This window comes from Megalobrama amblycephala, linkage group LG17 (assembly GCF_018812025.1).
Source record: "Megalobrama amblycephala isolate DHTTF-2021 linkage group LG17, ASM1881202v1, whole genome shotgun sequence".
In the NCBI taxonomy this organism is placed as follows: domain Eukaryota; kingdom Metazoa; phylum Chordata; class Actinopteri; order Cypriniformes; family Xenocyprididae; genus Megalobrama; species Megalobrama amblycephala.
Window position 1 is genome coordinate 12,453,318 of NC_063060.1, and position 12,927 is coordinate 12,466,244.

The following is a 12,927-nucleotide window of genomic DNA, read 5'->3' on the forward strand; positions in this document are numbered from 1 at the left end:
TTGTTGGACTCAAAAATGAATGCAGTCAGTGCTTATGTCAAGCAGTTCGGTTGGTAATATATTCACAGATTCGAGCTTCCCGGATTAATAACTCGTGAGCTAAACGTTGTTAAAACACAAATGATATTGATATTGATATTTCTTTTGCAATTCTTTATTTTGTTTGCAAAAAGCACATTTATTTTCCTCAATACTTTAATTTTCGTTTGCAAAACTTTATTTTCTTTTGCAAAACTTTATTTTATTTTGCAAAACTTTATTTTTTGCGTATATATGCGGCATTATTTTGACTCCATAAATTTAGCAAAAAAACTTATATTCCTCATCTGGTATTGTTTAAAGCCCTTTGAAGCTGCACTAAAACTAATTTTGACCTTCAACCGTTTGGAGGCCATTGGAGTCCACTATAAGGAGAATAATCCTGGAATGTTTTCATCAAAAACCTTAATTTCTTTTCGACTGAGGAAAGAAAGACATGAACATCTTGGATGACATGGGGGTGAGTAAATTATCATGAAATTTTTATTTGAAAGTGGACTAATCCTTTAAGCAATGTTTAAAATTTATTTGGCAACTTTTAGCAACTTTTGAAGTTACTCAAACGATAAAAAGGCACATACTTGTAGTACACTATGGGTTCAAAAGTAGTATCTAAATACATTTTTTTAAATACAGAGATAGTATATTAAAAGCACATTTTAGTTCATATTTCATGCTGTCTCAAAATAGCACAGTTGAGTACACTTAGATGTTCTTAAGATGATCTTAAGTAGTACTAAGAATTTTTAGTATATTAAGTACAAAATTAGTGCACGGAAATAGAGCACTTTAAGTATATTATAGAAATGTACTTTTTTCACCTGGGTTGACTTTTTTTTGTCTCCTGTTAAAGAGATCTCTCTTTTGATTTTTCTTTCCTATGGGAATTGGTCCAAAAATATAGACAAGAATGAGACACTTGAGAGAATTGTCCTGGCAGTGATATTTATTGAGTGAACTGTACCCAGAGTTACAGAGTGTTTCCTGTGGTGAAACAGAATACATCAGGTGAAACACACAATCACAATGTGGAAATACACAAAATGCAGGCAGATTTATGACTCACATTAAAGCTGATCAAGTAAAATATTTTTTTGCTGTAGAAATCAACAATACAGTATCTTACAAAAGTGAGTACACCCCTCACATTTCAGTAACTTTTAGTATTTATCTTCTCAAGGGACAATACTAGAAATGAAACTTGTATATATTTTATAGTCGTCAATGTGCTGCTTGTATAGCAGTACAGATTTACTGTCCTCTGAAAATAACTTAACATACAGCCATTATTGTCTAAATAGCTGGCAACAAAAGTGGGTACACCCTAAGTGATAACAGCTCTACATCTTTTAACCATGCAAAGCCACATGTCCTATTCATTATTTTCATGTTTTTGTCTGTTTGATATGATAATACAAATTTGTGTATCTTGTATTAGAGCAATTAAAATTTGGTGCTTTGAGTACAGTTCTCTTATACTGACCACTGAGTGTTCAACATGGCACCTCATGGCAAAGAACTCTCTGAGGATTTGAGAATTAGAATTGTTGCTCTCCACAAAGATGGCCTAGGCTATAAAAAGATCAGTAACACCCTGAAACTGAGTTACAGCACAGTGGCCAGGGTCATAGAGAGGTTTTCCAAGACGGGTTCTACTCGGAACAGACCTCACAAGGGTCGATCAAAGTGGTTGAGTCCTCGTGCTGTGCGTCAGGTGCAGAAGCTGGCTTCAGTGCTAGATATCAGTGGTGCTCACACAAAATATTGACACTTTGTTCACAGTTTTGACGTTCACTTAGAGTGTACTCACTTTTGTTGCCAGCTATTTAGACAATAATGGCTGTATGTTGAGTTATTTTTAGAGGACAGTAAATCTGTACTACTAATCAAGCAGCACATTGACTACTCTAAAATATATCCAATATTAATTTCTATACACTCTAAAAAATGCTGGGTTAAAAACAACCCAAGTTGGGTTGAAAATGGACAAACCCAGCGATTGGGTTGTTTTAACCCAGCGGTTGGGTTAAATGTTTGCCCAACCTGCTGGGTAGTTTTATTTAAACCAACTATTGTTTAAAAATTGTTATATGGCTAGCTTAAAATGAACCCAAAATAGTTGGGAAATTAAAAACCAGATGCAATTAGAGGCAACAATAATAGACAAAAGGTGAATGTTTATTAATAAGCTTTAATATTTTATTAATATAAATTTAATAATTTAATAGTTTATTAATATAAATTTATTAATAAGCAATTTAATAAATGTTTATTGTTTAATAATTATTAATTGAACATTAATAAATGTTCATTTCCAACATACTTTGGGTTAATTTTAATTAAAGGTGCCCTCGAATGAAAAATTTAATTTATATTGGCATAGTTAAATAACAAGAGTTCAGTACATGGAAATGACATACAGTGAGTCTCAAACTCCATTGTTTCCTCCTTCTTATATAAATCTCATTTGTTTAAAAGACCTCCGAAGAACAGGCGAATCTCAACATAACACCGACTGTTACGTAACAGTCGGGGTGTACGCCCCCAATATTTGCATATGCCAGCCCACGTTCCCAACATTATCATTATGAAAGGCATTAGACAAGGGCAGAACGTCTGGATCTGTGCACAGCTGAATCATCAGACTAGGTAAGCAAGCAAGAACAACAGCGAAAAATGGCAGATGGAGCAATAATAACTGACATGATCCATGATATCATGATATTTTTAGTGATATTTGTAAATTGTTTTCCTAAATGTTTCGTTAGCTGCTAATGTACTGTTAAATGTGGTTAAAGTTACCATCGTTTCTTACTGTATTCACGGAGACAAGAGCCGTCGCTATTTTCATTTTTAAACACTTGCAGTCTGTATAATGCATAAACACAACTTCTTTATAAATCTCTCCAACAGTGTAGCATTAGCCGTTAGCCACGCAGCATAGCCTCAAACTCATTCACAATCAATGTAAACAATATAACAGCATACAATACTCACATAATCCGACGCATGCATGACAAACACTTTGTAAAGATCCATTTTGAAGGTTATATTAGCTGTGTAAACTTTAAGGCACTGTTTAAGGCAAGCGCGAGCTCTGTGGGCAGAGAGCACGGGATTTAAAGGGGCCGCAGCATAAATCGGCGCGTTTATAATGATGCCCCAAAATAGGCAGTTAAAAAAATTAATTAAAAAAAATCTATGGGGTATTTTGAGCTGAAACTTCACAGACACATTCAGGGGACACCTTAGACTTATATTACATCTTTTAAAAACATAATCTAGGGCACCTTTAAGCAATACAGTAATTTTTAAACAATAGTTGAGTTAAATAAAACTACCCAGCAGGTTGGGCAAACATTTAACCCTACCGCTGGGTTAAAACAACCCAATTGCTGGGTTTGTCCATTTTCAACCCAACTTGGGTTGTTTTTAACCCAGCATTTTTTAGAGTGTAGTATTGTCGCTTGAGAAGATACACTAAAATGGTTGCTGAAATGTGAGGGGTGTACTCACTTTTGTAGATACTGTAGAGATACTGTAGATGTATTGATACTGTACTATAATAATACAATTTCATGCATTTTTGAACTTATTGATATTGGTCAACAAAGTAGATTAATAATCTCTAGTCTGCTTGTTAACTGTGGATTACAATATAGGTGTCTTTCAAAACTATCTGTTGCAAAACCTACAGAAAAGTCTAGATCAAATAAACATATCAGCCAAACCAAACCACCTAAATGGCTTTAATATAACAAATCTGAAAGAGAATAATTTTATATTTTTTCTGCCATCCTGAAAATAAATGAAGGGCTACATTTTATTGAAACAGAACACAAATAGTACAAAATTACATATGTGTGAAACTTGCATTAGGATTCAGCTGGTAAAATTCAGTTCATCTTATAGTCCAAGTGATTTTATAAAACCCATTTTTAAAACACCATATAACAGTGTGTACAGTGGGTTGTTCAATGTGAAATTTCATCTTTATAAGACGACATTTTTCTCGCTCAACAGTCTTTATTAGATCATATGAGAAGATTTTTATTTTATTGAGAAGCTCAGCTGGTGATTTATCAAATTTCTAATAAACATTTTATATTTGTAGAATCTCTGTATTATAATTATTTATAATTTATACAGTTTAACTCTTGATCCACTTTTCCACACTGAACTGAACTCAAACCCACCATAGAGAGGCTGAGTGAATGTGGTGTGGACTCTGTGAATGAGGGTCATTGTGTCAGAGACGCTGTAGAAGGACAGAGTTCCTGCACTGTGATCCACATACACTCCTATTCTACAGGAGCTGGAGACTACAGGGAGTGATGTATGTTTGTTATTGTGCCAGAATGAACAACTGGAGTCAGAGTAGAACAAACACCAGGACTGATCATTACGTCCAAACTCAGATTCAATTCTCTGTCCCTTCCTGCTGATGCTCTTATATGACACTGATAAACCCACTTTACCACTCCACTCAGCCTCCCAGTAACAGCGTCCACACACACTCTCTCTACACAAAACCTGACAACGACTATCAAATCTGTCTGGATGATCAGGATACGGCTGGACTGTGTCAGTGTATTTAATCACTCTGTTCCCCTCAGACAGAAGGAGATTTTTATTCACTGTGTTTAAATCCAAAGTGAGTTGATGTGAATCTGACAGAGACGGAGCATATAATCATCATTTAAATCAGTACATTTCAATCATTAAAATACTTTTTTTACTTAAATTTTACTTTTCATGGACAGTAACCTAAAGACCTCACTACATGTGTCACTGTTATTGTCATCATAAAACTTTGTGTGTGTCTGGGTCTCTCTTTAGTTGCACAGCAGAAATGCAAAGCACTTTGAGACAATGGAAATGAAAAAACACTGCCCAACTACAATACATTCTTGACATTCAAGGCCATGCATTCAATGACAATAACATTTGAGCACTTTACATTTATCACTTATGTGCAATAACATATAAGCACTGTATTTCTTTCCCGTGCAATTCGGCCTTTGTTTGGTGTTTGCAATATGAATTGAATCAATGAGAAAAGCACGATATGTAACAATTATTATTGTTAAGTACTTTAATATGTTGACTATAGTTCTGTTAATGAAAAATAAACTAATTTAATAATAAAGGAATATAACTGATTTGAATAAAGTCTTGTGTGAAATTAAAATCTTTATTGATGTTGATATTGATTAAACTGATGTTTGTGTGTATTTTATGGATTTTGTTCTGCAATTTTATTATAGAGTGGGTTAAATCTTGTTCAGTTTCAGTATGTTTGTTTGTTAATAGAGACTTACATTGAAGGAAATCCTCCCTGGTCTTGGGTTCAGGGGTAGGAATAATCACAATGTATGTTACTATGGAAACCAACAGATCATTATTATAATTCACATAGGCCTACTGTATAAAGAGAAAACCATGTCACATTCAGATATTGACATGCTTTGTCTCTACAAAACATTAAAATATTATACTATATGACTTATTTCTTTGATAAAAGCATGGATAAGTGTTTTACCTCTGCCAGATATCTTTTCTATCTCCTCTCTGCAGAAATGCTCCAGTTTCTCTCTCAGTTGAGACACAGATTTACCAACATCATCAAAAGAGAGACGAGAACTGACAGTGATTCTGGATGAATCTGTAGATCCAGGAGGAACAGAGAGAGACCGGAAACTCTACACAGACACAAATAAAAAAAAAAATGTTCAGTGGTTGCTTTTCCTGTCATGAGACTTAGTTGTGATTCTCATATATTCTTCATTTTAGTATCAAAAAAAAAAAAAAAAAAAATAGATTACTAACTTTTAAGACTAGTCTAAGAAGTTTTTGCAACAGGTCCCAGATGTCTTCAATTTGATTTTAAGAGAAACATGTTAAATTTGACATTTTTAATAATATTGTAAATACTGAAACTAAATTTATTTTCACTGCCCAGCATTAAATAGGGTGAAGTCAGGTTAATTGAGACACATTTTCCAAGTCATCTCAAAGGCAAAATGTGTCCCAATCACTCTGAATTCAACCTATGCAGCGCATATTCCATACAAGGGATTATAGACAAGTGTACAATGTTTAGTCTAAGATAAATTCTTTTTAACAAATGTAATACTAGTGTACCAGTGCTTCATGGTTGTTGCACAGCCTTCCTTTTTCTTCATTTAACATGGCAAAGTTTGTCTTGTACAACCCATTTTGCATGCATTTAAATATAGGTCATGATTTCCTCAGTTAAATCTTTGTGCAACAAAACACTGTCTCTAAACTTCAAATATCTATAATATCTCTAATATAAATGGAGACTTTTGCTCACACTTGTCTCCTGAGACAAAAACTCTAACAGTCTCACAATGGTCTCTTTTAAAGTTTTAGAAGAGATCTCAATATCACACACAGTGCACTCAAAGTTTTCTCCAAAACCAAAGACTCAGATAGTCTAACACTTGTCTTTCTTGAAATTTTAGAAGAGATCTCAATAACACTGAACACTGTGCTCAGACTTTTTCCTTAAACTATAGACATTTGTGCTCAGACTTTTCTCCTCAGCTAGAGACTGTCAGCGGAAAGAAGACAACACCGGTATGATCGTTCACAAAGTTTATTAACAATGGTAGCAGAGAACAGATGCAACATATAGATTTGCTTAAACTTAACTTATAGGTAACAGTCTCTATCTTTGCAGGAGTGAATGAATAGCAGTCCAGTGAAGGACACAGCTGAAGAAGACGGTTGAGGACATAGATGACCGTGGATCTTGGAGAGGTCAGATAAGTATCAATGAAACCAGACAAATGAGAAGTGGAAGGATGGCTGTATATATGTGGTGAGATAACAGGCTGATGCAGGTGTGTCCAATTAGAATTCGGGTGAGTTTGAACAAGTGGGTGGAGCTGAAGGGTCTGGTGTGGCAGATGGTGTAGCCCAGGAGTGCCCAACCAAAGCCACTGGAAGGCAAGCCTGCAACCTTTAGCCAAAAAAGTGTAACGGCTAATGCTAACGCTCCGCCTCTGGCGGTACACAGGGAAGGAGACCAGAGGACTGTTTTTTGAATGGATGTCAATGGATGAGAGGCTTCACTATGCTGATTAAACAGCTTTTGTGGGGAAATAGCTAATCATTTAATTAATCAACAGCCTGTTTGCTAATCTTCAGCATGTTTTACACTAAACAATACTTTCGTTTGGAACTATACGTAGATATTAGCTTAATAAAAATTATTTTTTTAAGAGAAGGCAGACTAGGGAATGTTGCAACAGGTAGGACTCATTTATGGCATTACCAATAGCAAATGTGCCGCATTACTGTTTAACAGATAGAACAATAGGTGTTGTGTAAAAGCCACTGGAAGGCAAGCCTGCAACCTTTAGCCAAAAAAGCGTAACAGATAAGGCTAAGGCTCCGGCTGTGGCGGTACGCAGGGAAGGAGTTTTGAACGGCGGGAACTGATGTAACTGCAATTACACAATAGGCTGAGAGGTGCCACATGTGATTAAGTTAGCCGTTATGCTTTCTCCAATGGTAAGAGATACAGACCCTCTCATCTCCCTATAATGGCCCTGTCCCAAATGGCGCACTTCAGGTGGACTTTCGGTTTCGTGGACTTAAATTGCGCGTGCTCGCCGAGTCTACGAGTCCGTAGGCCGTCCCATTCAGCATTTTAACGCTCTGAAGTGTGCTCAGCAGCGCCCCCTTTGTACCCTTGAAGCGGTAGATGCATAGATGCAGGCTCCGCACACTTTAACTATCCAGGAATCCTTGCGAAATGCCAATCAGACAACGGATGGGAGGAGATTTCGCTCAAGAGCAATTGATGACATGGCTGAGAAGAAAATATTTAAGTGTAGGTTTCATTACGGTTTTTATGACCTAGGTGTACATTTTACCAGTTGTTACCTACAGTTTATACAAACATTATGGTCACCGACCAGTGGTTGATATTTCAAACATAATAATAGCGCGTTGAATAATACGATCGCATTATGATTCATTAAAGAAATAGAACCGAATGTCAGGGCTTTAATGAGTCATATGTAAACCTAGTATTTATATTTAAACCTGTAAATTCATCTGAAACTCACGCACAGACCAGACCGTTATTTCCGGCATATAAATATGCAGAAATAAGGTTAATGTTACTCTTAATTGTTAATACAATAAGAAAGCTGTACAGTTTTTGTGCAAAGGGCACATCACTGGAAATAGTAATGTACAAGACGCTGCTATCAGGAAAATTGCTACAGGAAATGACCTGGAGCTTTCTTTACCGAAAGGCACATTAAATGGCTTATGACTCAATCCTTGACTAATCTGATTATTAATACATATTTTATGATAGAAATGTTTTAGTTCACATTGAGACATTTGACTTGGAATACACTGAGATCTCTTCTAAACTTTACATGATACAATTGTGAGAGCAGCAAAGTCTTTATTTAAGGAGAAAAATATGAGCACAGTATATTAAGTTTATGAGATACATCTTTTAAACTGAGGAGACAAACGTGAGAACCAAAGTCTTTAGTTAAGGAGAAACGTCTGAGCACAGTGTGTGATGTTGAGATATTTTCTGAATCTTTAGAGGAGAAAATGCGAGTGAGTTGGAGTCTATAGGTAAGGAGAAAAATCTGAGCACAGTGTGTGATGTTGTTGAGATCTCTTCTAAAACTTTAAAGGAGACCATTGTGAGAGTGTTAAAGTTTTTGTCTCAGGAGACAAATGTGAGAAGCAGGAAACTCAAGCAAAAGTCTCCATTTTATGTGAAAGTAACCTTATTTTTGTCTAGGAGAAACATTTGAGATGTTAAAGAGATCTCAATTTAGATTTTTTTTTCCTATGGGAAAGACACAATAGAAACACCAGCTAAAGACACAGAAACATTTGATGGAAAACACAATCTCTTCCCTTCCTAAAGATCACTGTCCTGTTTGTCAGATCTCTGTTACCTGGAGGAAATGGATGTGATGGTCTGTGTGTGAAAGCTGCTCCAGTTCAGCATCTCTCCTCCTCAGATCATCAATCTCCTGCTCCAGTTGCTCCAGTATTTCTTCAGCTCGACTCACTGCAGTCTTTTCCTGATCTCTGATCAGCTGTGTCACCTCAGAGCGGCTTCTCTCAATGGAGCGGATCAGTTCAGTAAAGATCCTCTCACTGTCCTCCGCTGCTGCCTGTGCAGAGCGCTGTTAGGACACACAGAGAGAGACGCATTAGAATCAGCTCTTACTGGTCCCTCACACAGCCTGTTCCCCACAGTGGGCTTCAGTGGGACTGGAAAGAGCTCCAGCACTGGCTCCTCACTGACTGATGGAGGAGAGACCTAACTGAGTCTGAAACAGCTCTTCCAGCAGCCAGCAGTTGTTCTTCTGCTCAAAACTCACCTTGTGAGACTCCACAGCCTCTCTCAGATCCTCAAGCTCCTTCTGTCTCTCCTGGATTCTCTGCTGGAATTTTCTCTGCATCTCACCCAATTTACTCTGCAGGAATGACAAATAATCCTCACTTTATCACTGCATGCTAAAAACACGTAAAACTCTGTGCAGGTTTAAAATTGTCACAAAACTAAATAGCTGCAAATAAGAAACTCCATGTATGAATTGTGTAGCTGTTTTGGGTAAATCAAGTCATAGGAGAGTGGGGTAAGATGAGCCATTTTTTACTTATGTGGTCCTCAAGATAAAGGAAAATGAGGCAGAAGTACAATGAAAGTATTTAAAGGAATTTCAGGATGTTTCCTATCATTTTAAATGATCAGAATGTTTCTATGATAAAGGGTTCTAAAAATATGGCTTCTTATAAAAAAAAGTGTTCCTCTGGATCAATTTACCCCAGGTTAGGGGTAAGTTGAGCTGAGTCAGTAGGTGGCTGTAAACTGACCATCTAACTGAATCTGAATCAAACCTATGTGAAATTTTGTAGGCCGATATGGCTAGGAACTATACTCCGGCGTAATAATCAAGGAACTTTGCTGCCATACCATGGGTGCAGCAGGCGCAATGATATTACGCAATGTCTGTGACCCCCTGCTTGCACAGGGAGCGTGCCTTGCAACCATGGAGACATTTGTAAGAGGCGCTGCGTAATATCATTCCTCCTGCTGCACCCATTGTACGGCAGCAAAGTTCCTTGATTATTATGCCGGAATGAGAGTATAGTTCCTAGCCATATCGGCCTAGAAAATAACAATTTTTCATTTTCCGTCAGTCTCAGTACACGATGTAACTACAGAAGAGTCAAGTTTTAAATAGGAAAAATATCAAAACTCTTTGGTCATTTTTGAGCGAGATGCTAACGGTCTAATAAGATTCAGTGAACTATGCTAAGCTATGCTAAAAGTGGTACCACCAGACCAGGAGATCGGCTGAATGGATTCGAAAACGGTAAAACTCAACTGTTTAAAGGGGCTAAAGAGGATCTTTTCGTCGACTGAGAAACCAAAGAATGTTAGTGAGTTTTTGAAATGAGTGCATGCGTAACAACAACCCCCCTCCTTCACAGCTCATTTCGAGGGAATGCCTCCCAAAACTCGTGCACGAGTATTGGAACACCGGCATTCGCTGTGTCGTGTTAGTGGATTGATTATGTCAGACTCACCGCAGGTAACTCATAATCTGCAGTTGTTACTCCTGTCTCCTGACAAAAACATTGCATGTGGCGCCTGTAGAGTGTGGAAAGTTACTGGAGCGCGCAGCCACGCACGTCTCGCACAAGGAACGTCATGGCAGTGATTGACAAGCCAGAGGGCCAATCTGAAAACATCTGGCATCTGGCCCTACCTCGTGCACAGATGATGTATATTAATATTATTCCTTTCAGTGCACCTAATAAATAGTCTTTTATCAGTTAGTAAAGACAGTTTCAAGTAATATTGCAAAAATGTATAAAACAAAACATCCTCTTTAGCACCTTTAACTCTAGGGGAGTTGGAAAAAGAGCCTATTTTCAAAAAAAGTGGAGTGTTCTTTTAACACACTGGCTCATCTTACCCCACTCTCCACTACCTGTTTCTCAGTCCTCTCTGCTGCAGCTGATACAGTGTCGTGGTTTTTGTGTTTATCCACCATACACAGATAACAAATACAGTTCTGATCAGTACGACAGAAAATCTCCAGCAGTTTCTGATGTTGAGGGCAGATCATCTCCTGCAGTCGTCCAGTGGCATCTATTAGATTGTGTTTTTTATTTTTGAAGAAACTCTCATGTTGTTCAAGATGATTTTGACAGTAAGAGTTCAGACACACCAGACAGGACTTGATGGCTTTGTTTTTGTCTCCAGTACAGACGTCACACTCCACATCTCCAGATTCAGTGTAACATTGAACAGGACGAGCAGCTTGTAGTTTTGCCTTCTTGAGTTTCTCCACCAGTTCAACCAGCATGGTGCTTTTACCTAAAACAGGTCTTGGAGTGAAGGTCTGTCTGCACTGAGGACAGCTGTAGACTCTCTTCTGATCATCCTGATCCCAGCAGCCTGTAATACAGTTCATACAGTAACTGTGTCCACAGGGAATGGTCACTGGATCCTTCAGTAGATCCAGACAGATTGAACAGTTAAATTGTTCCTGAGACCATAAAATGCTGTCGTCTGCCATTTTGGTGTGTGGAGAGACAACTGCATAACTTTCGTTTTCTCCGAACTGAGGCTTTTCCAGCTTCCGTATTTAAGAAACATGTGCAAACAGTTGGGTCCCTAAGATAATAAAATGTCAACCGTAGAACAGCATCATAATAGACAGACCCGGTAAGACAGTGTAAGAACGCAAAGATAGGCTACAGAGAGCTAATTTGATGACTTTCTAACTCTTGAAAGTTTATGCAATGGGATTACATGAAAACAATTGTGATATACTATTTAAATACTACTGATATTTGGATTACGTATATTAGTAGTTAAAGAATCCGTACAAGTAACAAAAAAACAGATAATTCTAATAGAGGAAGAATAAATGTAAAAATGACTTGCTTTGAACGTCCACTAGATGACAGTGTCGTGCAGAAACACAGTTTTTGAGCGTGTAAAACTGATGTGTTCCAGTAGAGGGCGCTCTCACACCCTGTGGAATTTTCCATCTGTGCCTTTTCGTGCCAAAAGCATGATACAGCACATTCTAGCGTCCAAACCGCTCAGACAGTCATGCAAATTAAAAAAAAAAAAAAAAAAAAATTCATTTCATTCTGATTACACAAGTCAAAACATATCGAAAACGCTCATTTTCACCCATCAGATAATGCTGAAAATGCATTAGCTATACCTATACATGCAAAGTAATTGCAAGAGTAGAACAGTTAAGTGAGAATTTGGAAGAAAGAGAGAGAAACAAACAGAAACAGAAGTGAAACTGAAGAGATAACCTGCTGAAACCATATTAAAGCAGATTAAGCTTTGCTGGTCTTAGGTGGTTCAAACTGTTTTCCAGTTAGGCCCAGCTGGTGTTCATGTGGTTTAACTGTTTAGGAAGCTGATTTCCCTTGACCAGTTGAAATGTGCCTAAACCCCTTCTAAAACAGCCAAGAGACCAGACCAACCGGGCTTGGATATCATTTAAGATCAGAAAAGCATTAAGGCTGGTTCAGAAAATGTGCAATAAAATTGTGAGACAAATTCTTGAAAGCCACACTCGCAGGATCTGTTCAAAAATACTTTTACATTCAAGTGTACTTGTGTGAGTGTTGTGCATGTTTAAACAAAAATGCACGAATGATTTTATTTTAGGATTTCAAAAATCCTAACTTATCTAAATGGGGACATTCCATTTTTGTTTTTATAGCTAGTTATAAATACTACACCCTAACAACAACAACAACAACAACAAAAAAACACACACACAATAGAGCTTCTCAAAATCCAGGTTTGACTATGTGAAAAGATCA

The 12,927-nt window shown here is 37.3% G+C and overlaps 1 protein-coding gene across 4 annotated transcripts; it reads right to left on the minus strand.

Moving 5' to 3' along the window:
• Positions 1-967: 967 nt before the first annotated feature.
• Positions 968-12,235, minus strand: LOC125250678 (tripartite motif-containing protein 16-like). Of its 4 annotated transcripts, none has more exons than XM_048163392.1 (6): positions 11,043-12,235; positions 9,438-9,533; positions 9,006-9,239; positions 5,582-5,741; positions 5,361-5,420; positions 968-1,023 (listed from the first exon to the last, which is right to left on the minus strand). In XM_048163392.1, coding segments are annotated over exons 1-6 (1,158 nt in total). In that variant the 5' UTR covers positions 11,649-12,235; the 3' UTR covers positions 968-1,021. The 4 variants fall into 4 exon arrangements, with proteins under 4 accessions (XP_048019349.1, XP_048019348.1, XP_048019346.1 ...); XM_048163391.1 differs by lacking the exon at positions 968-1,023 and adding an exon at positions 4,173-4,709 and having other exon boundaries at positions 11,298-12,232; XM_048163389.1 differs by lacking the exon at positions 968-1,023 and adding an exon at positions 4,173-4,709 and having other exon boundaries at positions 11,043-12,231.
• Positions 12,236-12,927: the final 692 nt, after the last annotated feature.